The 15420-nt window shown below is 42.9% G+C and overlaps 1 protein-coding gene across 8 annotated transcripts in view; it reads right to left on the reverse strand.

Moving 5' to 3' along the window:
- The window catches only part of FAXC (failed axon connections homolog, metaxin like GST domain containing), a 74405-nt gene that overhangs the window by 16011 nt on the left and 42974 nt on the right, over window positions 1-15420 (reverse strand). For all 8 annotated transcript variants that reach the window (XM_035296372.3, XM_035296371.3, XM_078369867.1 and 5 more), the window contains one exon: window positions 1401-1517. In XM_035296372.3, the coding sequence (XP_035152263.1) occupies window positions 1401-1517 (117 nt within the window). The remainder of the gene's footprint in view (window positions 1-1400; window positions 1518-15420) is intronic.

A 15420-nucleotide genomic window follows, 5' to 3' on the forward strand; every position in this document is an offset into this window, starting at 1 on the left:
AGCCTAGTTCAACCACCTGGGCATGCACATGAATTGACACACACACATATATACACACACAGACACACAGAGCTACAAGCTCCACTACCTCCCCACCCATCTACCATGACCACCATACATGACTGCTTGCCTGCCTCAGTTTCTTGTATGATTCTGCCTTGCTTGTTTCCATCCATCCCTCTATCCATCGAGCCATCCATTCATCCATCCATCTGTCCATTTATCTATCCATCCATCCACCATTCACCCATCCAGTTATCCATTCAACATTTATTAAGAGCATTCTATGTGCTATTCTACTGGTCTCCTGCCTACATACCCAGCCTGCTCAGTTGGGCATAAACATTTTGATTAATTCTTGTCTATACCCTTCCCCAAACCTAAATATTGAACTTTGATCCCCACATACCTGGCCCCCAGGCACTTGCTTGGGTACTCCTTGAAACAGTTCCTACCCAACTATGCAGGGGAAGCCTCTCCCAGAGGCCCTGGCTGCCACATACAGATGCTCCTTGACCTGAATAGGACTACATCCCTATAAACCCATCAAAAGCTAAAAATATCATAAGTCAGCTGGGCACAGTGGTTCATATCTGTAATCTCAGCTACTTGGGAGGCTGAAGCAGAAGGATCACTTGAGGCCAGGATGCCAAGACCCACCTGGGCAATACAGGAAGATCTCATTTATTTAAAAAAATTTTTTTAATGAGCTGAACATGGTGGCTCACTCATGAAGTCTCAGCTATTCAGTAGGCTGAGATAGGAGGATTACTTGAGCCCAGGAGTTTTAGATTACAGTAAACTATAATCATGCCACTCCACTCTAGCCCAAGCAACAGAGCAAGACCCCATTAAAAATATATATATATGTATATATATATATACACATATATATAAAGTCCAAAATGCATTTAATACCCCTAACCTGCCAAACATCATACACTAGTTTAGCCTGCTTTAAACATGCTCAGAACACTTACATTAACCTACAGTAAGGCAAAATACACCAGAAAGTGGGGAGCCTCCACTGCCCAAAGGAAATTAATGAAGACCAGCAAACCAAGGGCACTATGTGGAATTCAAGCTCTATTTCAGCAACAAATCTTAGGTCCATGATGTAAGCAGATAGAATAAAAGTGTTAGCATAAAAACATGGCAGATCTATGTCAACATTGCTAAGTACATAGTCTAGGCAAGACAGCAAGTGAGAAGCACAGTCTCTCTTCCATGCCAAAGTGTACTGAGTACAGAGAACCAACCCTAGCCTGTATACCACAGCCTGGTGTCTCCATAAAGTACAGCCAAGATCAAAGCATTGGCCTAGAATTCTCCACTGTGCTACTCCACTGCCCACCCACCCCCAGGAAGCCCCAAAACCTGAAGAGGTATGTAGGGCTTGCCTTTGATCAGCCGCTCGGGTCTTGTCCCTGGTAAGGTCCACATTGCCTGGGCCAAGTGTCCAAAGACAGTGGCGTCGAGAGTGGAAAGCTTGGGCCCCATGATGTACTTCTTATCACCTGCAGCAGATAAAGCAGAGAAGTCACTGGGCTGGTCCACACTGCCCTACACTGTCGCAATGGCATTTAGCACACTCTATTATACATTCTTTAACTGAATGCCAAAAAGCTTTGCAGAGTTGAAATGCATGCACACCCTTTTTCTTAAAAAAATAAAATAAACAAAAGTAAAATGAATTAAGCAATTATGTGATAACATCAACCCATAGGATAGCAACACAGGGAACATATCAAAATAAGCAGATGAGGGAAAAGGGAAAGAAATGATCACCACCAGACCTCTGGGGAACCTTCTTGTCTCAAACTCTAGTTAAGTAAAGCCTGTAATGCTTGAGAACACCTGAAAGTTTGCTTAAACCATCTCAAAAGTAATCCAAACCAAGCACAGCCAACATCAGCACTGACATTATTAATTTAAATACATTTCCCTGGGAAAAACAAGAAGCCTAAGCTTAAGAGGTTTGGAGGTGAGGTTTCCCATGACACCACATGGTCCTGGCAAGGTTCTCACCTCTGAGGACCAGCTTCCATGGAAAACACTAAGTAAAGAGAAGCTATGAGGTCACAGGCTCAGCCCTGGCATCAGGTTCCTATGAAAGGATGTTTCACACTGCTGCTCCCATCTCTCCATTTCACACCACTGACTTCATCCAGGCCCTGTCACCAGACTATCACACTCAACCTATTACAACTGACCCAAGTCATCTCCCAGGCTACTGTCAGATGCTGCTGCATACAGAGGAAGCACTGGGGGAGACGGATCTGCTTAGTTCACATCACCATTATTCACTGTGGGAATCTGGTCATCACGTAACCTCTACAGTCTCAGTTTTCCCATCTGGAAATGGGGATGAAACTAAGAGTGTCATTTCTTTGGATTACTGTGAAGATGAAATGACGTAATGTACATTAACATTCATGACAGCCCCTCCCTTTCTCTAGTCCTTTCCATATCCCACCTGACACTATTAACTTCCTAAGTCATTTTTTTTTTTTTTTGAGGTGGAGTCTCTGTTGCCCAGGCTGGAGTGCAGCGGCATAATCTTGGCTTACTGCAACCTCCACCTCCCAGGTTCAAGTGATTCTCCTGCCTCAGCCTCCCAAGTAGCTGGGATCACAGGTGCCCACCACTACGCCTGGCTAATTTTTGTATTTTTAGTATAGACAGGGTTTCACCATGTTGGCCAGGCTGATCTCAAACTCCTGACCTCAACTGATCTGCCCGCCTCGGCCTCCCAAACTGCTTGGGGTTACAGGTGTGAGCCACCATGACCACCATGCTTATTTTTATTTAGCAAACCCTTATACCACATTTACTACATGCCTGGCCTGGTTCTACATGCTGTACTCTAGGAATATCTACCCCTTTCACCATTCTTGAGTGACAAGCTGAGGAAACTGAGTATCTGATAACAATGCAGAGGAAAGACAGGAGGGGGAAATGGCTGGAGGCAGGAACACAGGTTAACAATTGTTATAGCACAAACGAAGGGGGAAGTGATTTTTAAAAATCATTTCTCCTATATATGCCGTAAGGACCAAGGAATACCCTATACTAGGGCAATATGCTGAACCTAACCAAATTTCCTTTTCTGGTGAGGACAGTCAAGTCATTCACCTTAGAGCCCTCAGCTATTTCCCACTGTCAGCCAACTTCTCCATTATTTGAGTCTTATCCAAATACTGGGGGAAAATCCAGAGAAAGTACTACCTGAACAAAAATATAACAAAAACTAGACAGCATAAGAAGTAACTCCTAAAGTGTTACTTAGGAAGGGCGCATCCCGCTGACACCATGACTCCACCGCACCCCTGCTGGCATTAAGTGAATGCAGGTAGGCAGAGGGAAACTGCACAGGAGCTCCCCTGCTACCCTGCTAGGGCAGGAGGGAGATGTTGGCCAGGTGGCCAAACAGTCCTCCCTATGGGATTATGCCAGAGCTCAACCCATTCAAACCAAACACAGGACTACCCACACACTGGAAGCCATGAGAGGGCTTCAGGATCATTGTGAGAAGGGCTACATACAGCCTCAGAGAGAAGGGAAAAAAGAAAATGTTGCTGTCCTTGAATTACTCAAAAGGACTCTAAGGGAAATGCCAGAGTAAAGTCTGTAAATGTTGAAGTCTGTTGTAGAATCCAAAGACTTTGAAGGCAAAATGTAAAACATAAATACAAATAAAAATTTGAAAAACTGGCCGGGTGTGGTGGCTCATGGCCTGTAATCCCAGCACTTTGGGAGGCCAAGGCGGGTGGATGATGAGGTCAAGAGATCAAGACCATCCTGGCCAACACAGTGAAACCCTGCCTCTACAAAAACACAAAGCTGGGCATGGTGGTGCACGAACCTGTAGTCCCAGCTACGAGGGAGGCTGACGCAGGAGAACTGATTGAACCCGGGAGGCAGAGGTTGCAGTGAGCCAAGATCACACCACTGCACTCCAGCCTGGCACTTGGTGACAGAGTGAGACTGTGTCTCAAAAAAAAAAAAATGAAAAACCTAAAAATAGAACACACAGAACTTTGATAAAAAGGAAAAATCACAAAAATATAATCATTTGAACACACACATCAAATAGTGCACACAATGTTTAGCCAAAATTTGCCATTTGGCCTCAAAATCTTAAAATTGGAAGACACTGAGTTAGTAAGTAGAGAAGAAGGTGGAGAATGCTACCAGGTCTCCTGACTTATGGCTGATGCTCTCAGTCTCCACAATGTGCCACACGGATCTTCATCTCAGAGATAAAGTCTGCATGGAACAGCAGAAGGGCGGAGCTGTGAAAGTTTACAAAAGGATGCTTTGGTCAAGAAGGAATACAGAATGCAAAAGGGAAAAGAGAACAGAAACCAAGTGTTTTTAAAGGTGCCTGAAAAAATACAGATGGAACTTAGTATCCGTGGAAAATGGTGAGTGGCAGATATAAAATTATATATGTGTACACACACACAGGACAGTTATGAATGTAAAGAATACAATAGTATCCCATCATTCAAAAGTCCTCATGGTACCTGATGGCAAAAAGCTTTTTTAAATTTTCATTTTAAAATAATTTTATATTTACAGAAATGTTGCAAAAATAGCACAATGTGTCAGTGTGGGTGTCTCTGGATGAGATTAGCATGTGAACTAGTGGACTGAGTAAAGCAGATTATCCTCCCTAAGGTGGGTGGGCTTCATCCAATCAGTTGAAGGCCTGAATAGAACAAAAAGGCTGACCCTCTCCTGAGTAAGGAAAAGACAGATTTCATTCTGCTTGACTGCTATCAAACTGGGACACTGAGCCCTCCTGGGTCCCCAGCTTGCCAGCTCATCCTGCACATCTTGGGACTTGTCAGCTTCCGTAATTGTGTGAGCCAGCTCCTTATAACAAATCTTAATGGTTCGCTTTCTCTGGAGAATCCTGACTAATACACCTTTGCAGGGCATCATATCAGGGAGCACACAATGTCCTATATCTTTTTCTTTTTTTTGAGATGGAGTCTGGCACTGTTGCTTGGGCTATAGTGCGGTGGCGCAATCTCAGCTCACTGCAACCTTCAATTCCCAGGTTCAAGTGATTCTCCTGCCTCAGCCTCCCCAATAGCTGGGATTACAGGCACCTGCCACCACACCTGGCTAATTTTTGTATTTTTAGTAGAGACAGAGTTTCACCATGTTGGCCAGGCTGTTCTCAAACTCCTGACCTTACGTGATCCACCCGCCTCAGCCTCCCAAAGTGCTGAGATTACAGGCATTAGTCACCATGCCCAGCCAATGGCCTATATCTTATGACTGTGATATTAACCTTAACCACATGGTAAAGGTGGTATCTGCTAGATTTTTCACTATAAAGTTAAGATTTATTCCTTTGTAATTTTGAGATTCTATAAATATCCTGTTTCTCCTCAAACTTGATATCCGAAGCAAATATTACTATGGTGTTTGCGTCATTGTGAGTTTCGATTTCTCTCATTCTTTGTATTGATTAGAATTCTACTGTCCTTTCTTTCCCATTTCCTAATGTATGCAATTGTTTATTTATCTAAGTATGCACTAATGGATATTTATTTTATTCTGTAAGTTGTAATCCAATACTCTCATTACGTTGATGCTCAAATTGTTCCAGCTTTGGCCTTTGCGAGCTTGGCAAAAACATTTTTAAAAGGGAAATTGAATTAGATTTGACTCTGCTTAGAGACAATGAGACCAAGTCAAAGGCTTTGGACTGCAGTCCTCTTGGGGTTCACCAAGTAGCCCCAGATCTCATGACCAGAGGGTTTTGCAAAAGCAAAACACTCAGGATACTTGTAAAGGGCACTGAAGGAGGAGGCGTGGGTGGTGAGGCACTGCAAGCTTCACTTTTGGCATGAGAACTACCCAGTGACTTCCACAGGATGGAAAGAAGCAGCTGAGGGATAGGTGGGCAGCTGAAACTCGCCCTGCCAGCCTCCAAGCTCAGAATGTGAACTGAGAACCACTGGTGAGGGAAAATGAAGGTTGAAAACTTCAAAGCCCTGGCTGTGAAGGGACCCAAGGTACATCAGACTATCCAAAGTATGCTCCACCTGAGGCCAGCTTCTAAGCACCCAGAACACCTCCCCAAGGGTGCAGAGCCCTCCTGACAATGACGGTGAGTCCACATCCTGATAGTAGCCAAGTAACTTCAGGTGCCCAGAGTGGCCCGACAGACCTCATGGCTTGGTCTTCAAGTGGCAATCAAAGAGCAGAGACCAGGGACAAAATATGACGACAGTGACCATGCAGCCACAGGGATGGGCCAGGTGGGTCTGCAGAAGGAAAGCCCACAGGGGCAGTGGCAGGAACTGGTTCTACTGAGAGGCTGGAGAATGACAGTTGGCCCTGGATATCTGTAGAATTTCACATGACCTCTCCAGGGTGGTTTAAGCAGCTCCTCTCCATGAGGAAGGCCATATTGTAGAAAAAGGAACCACTAGGGCACCCAAGGATGACCAAAAACTGAGTGGGAAATACAAAATCATGAATAACAAGAATGCTAAGGGGTCCTGATGGATATCAGCTCTCTTACCCAGACTTCAGTTCACTGTGATTGGACTTTGTCATGGATCATTGGTTATAAGCCTTTAGTAACCTTGATTAACCCAAAGCTGCTTATCCTCACTGCCAAGCCTGACCGGCCCTTCCCACAGTCTTCCACTTCTGTCATGGGCAGCAACAGAGGGGTGACCAGGAGATAAGGGACACAGCAAAGGGTATGTGGAGGAGGACTGAGTGGTAGGCCAGGTCCCTCACCCCCACTAGTACTAACTTAGCAGATGGCTGGATGAGCATCGCAGGGAGAACAATGGAGGACAAAGACACACAGTTGTGCAGGGAGAATGAAAGCAATATTGAGTCTGAGAAGAACAGCCAGGTTCCAGGCCTGAAGACTAAGGCAAAACTGAGGGAACAAGTAGGCTGCAAAGCTGAAGCAAGAGAATAGGAAGGGACAAGCAGAAAGCCACATGCGCCTGAAAATTCCATTAGAGGGGGAAACCACACAGAGCATAACTGAGCAAGTGCTCACAATCCTGGGCTGTTTGCTTGCTTCCTGGCTCTGGGCCACATCCTTGGGGAGGATACATGAGAGCTGACCATGTGTGAAACTCTCCAGACCAGGGCAGGAGAAGCCAAGCTCTACCTCCTATGAATGATTTACTTCAGTGAAACATGCAGGTGCTCATCCTATCCTCCCTGCCCCAAATAACCTCCGTCTGTCTAATCCTGACCTTTCCCTTAAGACTCAGACCAAGTCCTATCTCCTCCACTCCACGAAGGCTTCCCACACTGTCCCAGTCTATTGGAACCACTCATTGCCCACACCTCTGCTAAATCCCAAAGGGACATGCTGCTTAGAGAGTAGTCTAGCAACACCAGCAGCACCTGAGTGTTAGTTAAAAACAAAAATTCTCAGATCCCATCAACTGAATCAGAATACTTGGGAATAGGACTAGAGAACCTGTGTTTAACAAGCTTTCGGGCCAGTGTTTCTCAAATTCTAGAGGCATTAAAATCACCAGGAGAGCCTGCAATTTTTGGACCAGACTTTGAATAGCATTGTTCCGGGTGATTTGTGCACACTGAAGTTTAAGAAGTATTGGGCTAAACTAGAGTGGATCACTGGTCTCAAACTTGAGCATACAGTATAATCACCCGGGAGTCTTTTTTTTTTCTTTTCTTTTCTTTTTTAGTAGAGATGAGGCCTTGTTATGTTGCCCAGGCTAGTTTTGAACTCCTGGGCTCAAGTGATCTTCCCACCTTGGCCTCCAAAGTGCTGGGATTACAGGCATACACCACACCACACCTGCCCTTGAAGGCTTTTTAAAAACACTAACTGATGTCCCTGATCCCAGGAGTTTCTGATTCAGTAGGTACAGAGTGAGACCCAAGAACTTGCATTTCTAACAAGAGCCCAAGTAATGCTGATACTGCTGCTCCAGGAACCACACTTTGAGAACCACTGGTCTAGCTCACACACTAGGTAAATCACACAGCCATCTTGCAGTCTTACCTACGTGTATGTCCTATCTCCTCAAATAATTTTTAAGCACCTCGAGCGCAAGTATATCTCTATTTTATTTTTCTGTCCATCTGGTTCCTATCATGTAGGAACCATCAATTAAGGTTATGTATGATAGCTTTAATTATTTTTTATCTCTGTCCTTTCTCAGAATGGAGAGCTATAATAGCAATTAAAAAGTATAATAATGTAAAAGCATTTGCGAACTAGAATGTGCTATTCTAACATAAGGAATTATTTTATACTCATCTCCAATAATCAAAACAAGTAATGTGGACAGAGCCAGTCCAAACTCTCTCCAAGTGTAGGAATCCCTTCTCACACTTTCCTACCAGATAATCCCCATCCCTAACCCCACCCTGCTGAAACTTCTCTCCCATAATTTACTGAGCAGGGCAGACTATTCTGCTGTTAGATGGTTCCTTACACTGAAACAAAATAGTCTCCTTAGAACTTTTACCATGTATCTCAGTACCTTCCTCTGGAATTCATTAAAAAAAATTATGGCCGTATTTATTCGAGCACAGCACCCATTCCTAGCCTCCACTAACATACTTCTATAGAAAAACTGATCATCTGTTTTCACATATATCTTTATGAGATGGTGGACAGAAAGTTTATTTCAGACCCCTGGAAACAGCTACAGGAATGACCCTCTGAATCTCATCTCCTTCCTCCCTTACTAATTCTTTTCCCACTTTCCATTAGTAACTGTTAGCTCCTCTTCCACAATTTAGCTAAATTTCCAAATTCTATAAGTGACAAAAGAGACAAGACTGGCTATGCTATTAAATATAAATTCAAGGGAGAAACTAAAGAGAATAATCAAAAAAGTTTCCATGACTCATTCTCTATGAGTCTAAGAGATAAAGTGTGTTTTACATAGGGTTCCCTATAGCTAAGCACTCACATGATTTATGAGCAGACAATTATAGTAAAGTCAATGTGGACATTATTCCTACTTCTAATTGTCCCTCTCTCACCTTTCATTAACTGGAAATTGAAAAAAAATTAAGAAACTAAGATTTTTCAGTGTTTTTCCCAAGGAAACAGGAGGTCATGGTAATCTTACATCCAAGCATCAAAGAGCACACACTTAAATTTACACAATTAAAACTTTTTTTTTTCAAGTGACTCTCCCAGAGGGCAAAGCTACAGGAAAAATAGAATCTACTTCCTATTTTCTTATACTCCCTGATGAGACCCAACTTTGTCAGAAATAATTATAAGACAGCCACTTCCTTCAAAAAGCCCTTGTTTTTACACTACAAGCATACTCTAAAATCACTGCATAGATCATGAGTAGTTCACAATTGCCAATTAGCTCACACTCTGGGAAAAAATAAAGGGGATGGAGGAAATAACAGAAGATGCTCCTTAATTTAATCCCTCTTCACATTTCATTCTAGAAAGCAACTAGATACTCCTGTAATTTTTATAAGAATTTCTGAAAGAACACACGAAAATTTCTCTCTTTTCAGCTCATATGAACTATCTCAACACCTCCCTCACTGGCCACCGATAGCAGCATCACCCTGTGTCTTTGCTGATGTCCCAGTTCTTACAATTCCTTATGGAAGAAAGTAGAAGTGCGTAAATCCCAGGCTCTAAACACATGCGCCTCTGAACTTCAGTCCTCTATTAATGTGTCTGAACACCTTCCTAACTCCAGACACTCAGAGCATCCATGGGCATTTATAATTTTAGGAAACTTGGATGAAGGATTTGCACCAGTGTGGAAAAGACTTTACACATCTAAATTAGGAAAGTCTTCCTCGGGTGAGGCAAATGCCTACTCAGGCTCACTTATAATTTAGCATCACTAAGCAGCTCCCGGAAGTCTTAAAGATCTATAGCTAACATCACCAACAAAGATACTAGTTTTACCAACTCACTGATGATCAGCCTTCCTGGTTCTCTCCCTTCTTGAAGCTGCTCAATATTGTTGTTTCTGAGTGGCTGCACAGCCAGCTGAAATGGTGGGATTTGAGGGCTACAAAAATTATATGAGTCTCTCTTGCCAGTATCACTTTCCCAAATACATTTTCTGAGGATAAAGAATATGTATCACCCAATTTAAATTGCATTCCAAGACAAGCTTTCCCCTCAATTTCATTTCTGTCTTTTCTGCCCTGTGCTGGGCAATCAAAGGAACCAGCCGTTCTATCTCTTTGTTCAATAAAGAGTATCTGGTAGCCCCCAAATTCTGGTTAATAAAACACATCAGAAAGAACACAATGTCATGTTGAAATTTAAGTTCAAATCCTTTTATAAGGAACTTGCCCATCTTTTGAGAAAGCTGAATAGTAATAGATTCTAGTGGAAGATTTTGTATTCGGCCATTGGGGCCGGAAAAGCTCAACTCTGCAGGCAGACTCCACATTCCTGAAGGACTTTTCTTCATTTTATGGATTTTAGGCTTCATGTTAGCTGGAATCCAGGATCCTTAACCACTTTCAAACTTGTACATAATCACCAAAAACTGGTAAAAATCTTTAACCACCAGAACTGTTTAGGACCTGCCCAGAGTGATAAGCCTTACTCAGATTAACTCTCTAGGCACAGATCCCTTAGGAGAAAACCAAATTGCTTTAGACCTATATTTAAACATGGAAATTCTATACCTTCTCAGACCATACCCTCATCAGCATGCTGGACATCATGTCAAAATTCTGTGTGATGCTTCAAGTGCAGGAGTGAATCTCTATCTTCTGCTCTGTGGAAAACCATGTTACCCCTCTACTGAATGTGCTTGCCTGTGTGTCCTGACAATTCAATGGTTAAGAATGGCCACAGGCACTGCATGCTTGTATGAAAACACTTCATGTACCCCATAAATATATATGCCTACTATGTACCCACAATAATTTAAAAATTTAAAAATCTTAAAAAAGAAAAGAAAGTGAATAAAAACCAAGGATGGCCACAGAACTTTCTCCAGTGCACACTTCTTTCTCAAAGATCACTGAAGCCAGAAACAGAAACCTCCTGTGTGCCAAGCTCTGTACTCTTGGAATAGATCCTGATTTCTTCACAGCCAAGATGAGAATACTCCTGCTAAAATCAGAATAGCTAATAATAATAGTCCTTGGAGAGACTGAAAAATAAGATTCTACTTCTAAAAGATGTAAAACCTTTTATCTAAATAAATTGAGGTAACTGAGATGGCATACTTGCCACCTACCATAGCAAGGGAAGCTATGACAACCTCTTCTGACAACCTGGCTTTGCTCTTCACAGCCCAGCAGCACCTGCAAGAAGTGCCTACTGGGGATTAGGATTGGGGCTATGTAGATATATTAGTTATTGCTGTCTGCATAATAAATTACTCCCAAATTTTGCAGCTTAAAACAACAGACATGTGTTATCTTGCAGTTTCTGTGGGTCAAGAATCCAGATAGCCTTAGCTGGGTCCCTCTGGCTCAAGGTTTCTCATGAGCTCAATCAAGATGCCAGACCTTTGCAGTTATCTCAAAGGTTGACTTGGGGAGGATTTCTTTCCAAACTCACTCACACAGCTGTTAGCACATCTCAGGTCCTCACTGGCTCATGGCAAAATATATTTGTTCCTTGCCACATAGATCAGTTCACCTCAGAGCTGGCTTCTGTCAGAGCAAACAAGTGAGAGGGCAAGAGGAAGAAAGAAAGGATGCCTAAGATGGAAGCCACATTCATTTTGTTATTGAATGTTGGGTCATCCCAATGCTTCTGCCACATTCTACTTGTTAAAAGCAAACCACGGCCAGGGTGGTGTGGCTCATGCCTGTAATCCCAGCACTTTGGGAGGCCGAGGTGGGCAGATCACTTGATGTCAGGTATTCAAGACCAGCCTGGCCAATATGGTAAAACTCCATCTCTACTAAAAATACAAAAATTAGCCAGCTGTGGTAATGCGCGCCTTAGTCCCAGCTACTCAGGAGGCTGAGGCAGGAGAATCACTTGAACTCAGGAGGCTGAAGTTGCAGTAAGCCACTGCACTCCGGCCTGGGCAACAAGAGCAAAACTCCATCTCAATAAAATAAAAATAAAAGCAAATCACTAGGTCCAGCCTACACTCACAGAGAGAGGAATACACAAGAGGCCGCACAGTGGGAGGCAGGGGTCACTGTGATCCGTCTTGGGGCTGCCTACTACAAGAGGAAAACATTCTTATTTCCCAGAGCTACATTCAAAAGTGATTAGAAGTTCAATGTCATGATATCTGTAATTTACTTTAAAATACTTCTGTGCAAAAAAAATAGGTAAAGCAAATATAACAACATGTTAACTATTAAATATACGTGGTGATTATAAAGCTGTTCATTGTACTGCTTTTCGACTTTTCTGTTTGAAAAATTTGATCATAAAAAATCAAAATTGCCTGATCTTGTTCACTAGTAGTGGGATCGATGGGGAAAAAAAATACATTAACTATGCTAAATTTTAAATTATAAAAGTTGGGAAACACCCTCCAATATTTAAATGAGCAATGCTAAATAACCTCACTGACAAGTGAATTAAGTCCTTTGGGACCTATTTGGTATCTATTTGCCCTGATGGTCTCATCAGAATGTTTCTCTTGTGATTCTGTCTAGGTTGTATATTCGGTGACGACAGAAGTCACACTAGACGACGAACTCTTCTTGAACACTAGAACTGCATCCCAGTACCCAGCCTAGTGCCCAGTGACTGGGGATGTTCAGTAAATATACTTAACTTTGAGAAAGTGGCAACTGTTTATAATATCTTGCTCTTAAATATTTTAGACCAAAATTATCTCTTTCAATACTTGATGACATGGAACCCCAGGGTCTAGAACTCTGGGGTTCAACCAAGGACATGTATAGGTGCTTGAGCTAAAAGTTCATGAAGAAGTATTCTGGCCTGCCCCATACTGCTCTAATGCACTGCCCCAGGAAAGCAAGATGACCTTCTAATCAGGCAGCATGACAAATCAGACCCCTACATTCTCTTAAGAGAATGTCCAAGGTTAGACCACCTAGTGTCTAATGCAACAAGACTTCTCTTTTACCAACAACATGGGGGAGCTGTAACTCTGGAGGTCACCAGAATATTAAATGTAAAATAGCTTCATTCAAGATTTGTCATGGCTTGCCCTCTCTCCCACAAAAACAATAACATATTAGAAAGTGTGTCTAAGAGATGCCTGTGCTATGGTTATAAGGCAAATTATCAAAACCTCTAGGTTCTTTAAGCTCTACCTCTGTAATAAATTTAATCAGAAAAAAATATATAGGAGGTATATTAAAGTAGATCTTCAAAGAAATGCTTTTGGAGCTTCAATTAAACATTCAATCCTGAGATTTTATTAAGAAAGGTTTTAGAAATATTTATATTCAAAAGACACAGTCGGCCAGGCGCAGTGGCTCACACCTATAATTCCAGCACTTTGGGAGGCTGAGGCAGGTGGATCACCTGAGGTTAGGAGTTCAAGACCAGTCTGGCCAAGATGGTAAAACCCCATCTCCACTAAAAATACAAAAAAATTAGCCAGGTGTGTTGGCACGCACCTGTAATCCCAGCTAGTCGGGAGACTGAGGCAGGAGAATCACTGGAACCTGGGAGAGGAAGGTTGCAGTGAGCCAAGACTGTGCCGCTGCACTCCAGCCTGGGCAAAAAGAGTGAAACTCCATCTCAATAAATACATAAATAAAATAATAATAACAATAATAAACACGGTCCACAAAGAAACCCACTTTCTCTTACATAACATCCACAGAAGAATATTCTCCTAGAATTCAGGACCAAGAAAAAATTTGTCTCCACTGAAAAACCTGTTTCCTTTTATTAGAAAATAAACACAAACCCCATGTTTCCCTTTTTACCTTGGTTGTCAAAAGCTCAAAGTTAAATTGCACCTAATCTCAGGAATTAGCTCATTCTAAGAGCATGACATTGCTTCTAAAGGGCTTTTGAAACCTTTATATTAATGTTTTGTGATATATTATATTGCCCTATTTGATATGAATTATAACATTGTTGAGTGCCTCAACTGACCTTGGGAAGTTGTATTCATTCAGCAAATAGTTATTGAGTGCCTACTGTTCACTAGGCCTTCTATTAGAGACAGGATTGGAGGGAAGCCAGTCATTCCTTCAGGACAACAATGTCCACAGGTCAGGTTATTAGAAAGTAGAGGAGGGAAGGAGGACAGGAAGAACCCAGACAAGTCTAACACAGCACTCCCTCCATGGAAGTACAGACTCAGTGAAACAGAAGAGAAGTATCTCCAACATAGCCCAGGAGGCTGGTGGAGGCTAGGGAGAACCTAAGAAAGTTTCTAAGTCAAAATAAGTCTTGAGAAACTGTGAAGTTAAGCAAAGCAGGGGAAACAGCCTGTGCAAAGGCAGGAAGCTGCAGAACAGCACAGTGTACTTCAGGAAACAAGGGTAATTTGGTGTGGCAGGAATCAAGGCACACACGGGGAAGAAGAAGATGAGGCTGGAGATGCAAGAATTCAGGTTATGGAGAAAAGGAGTTTGAATTTTAGCCTAAGAGGAACTGAGGGCCTACAGTTCTAGACTGTATTGCAAATAACCACTCTTAGTGTTAAAAACCAAAACTAGAGGTTAGGACATCAGCTAAGAAGCTGTAGTTAGACTCCAGGCAAGAGGCATCAGGTGTTTCTACCATGGTTGTGGGGTAGAAAGGAGGTAGGAGATTCAGGTACCTGGTGAGCACCCTGGTGATGAATTCTATCTACCTGTTCTGTATGCAAGCACTTACTGAGCATCTGGCTCTACAGCCAGACTCCCAGGGCCAGGCCTGATCCCCACCCTTTATTAGTCATGATCTTGGGTAAGCTAATTAACTACAATGTACCTCAGTTTCCTCATTTACAAACCAGGCAGTGATGGGGGATACTACGGAGAGAGTGGCTTCCATGACAGAACTCAGGCTTGACTGAGTGGAAGGAAAGTCAATATGGGAAGGGGCTAATCCACTGTGGAGATGATGGGAAGGTCTGGAGGCAGGCAGAGATCAAGGGTGGGGTGTTGCCGGCTAAGCAGGAGTATACGTGCAGGCTGTGAGGGCAAGGTCAGGAGTCAGAGGGCCTCAGGAGCCAGCTAAGTCTGGAGCTGGCCTATGGGAGAGGGTGGCTTAATGGAAAGAGTGAGGTAACTGCAGCACTGAGGCTCACTGCCGTGAGGTGCCGGAAAAAAGGTTCGCATAAGCTCCGCGATGCCTACAGTGGGGTAGGGATTGCCACAAGGAGAATGAGGCTAAGTCAGTGTCCTTCCACATAAACCTTTAAGATTCCATGTGACTCTCAGGAAATATTTCCCTCAAACATCAGAGACAACTCTGTGAAATACAAACAGATCAAACAACATTTAAAGAAAACCTCAACATTCATCACTGGAAAAATGGATAAGGAATTG

Source organism: Callithrix jacchus, chromosome 4 (genome assembly GCF_049354715.1).
Source record: "Callithrix jacchus isolate 240 chromosome 4, calJac240_pri, whole genome shotgun sequence".
Taxonomy (NCBI): Eukaryota; Metazoa; Chordata; class Mammalia; order Primates; family Cebidae; genus Callithrix; species Callithrix jacchus.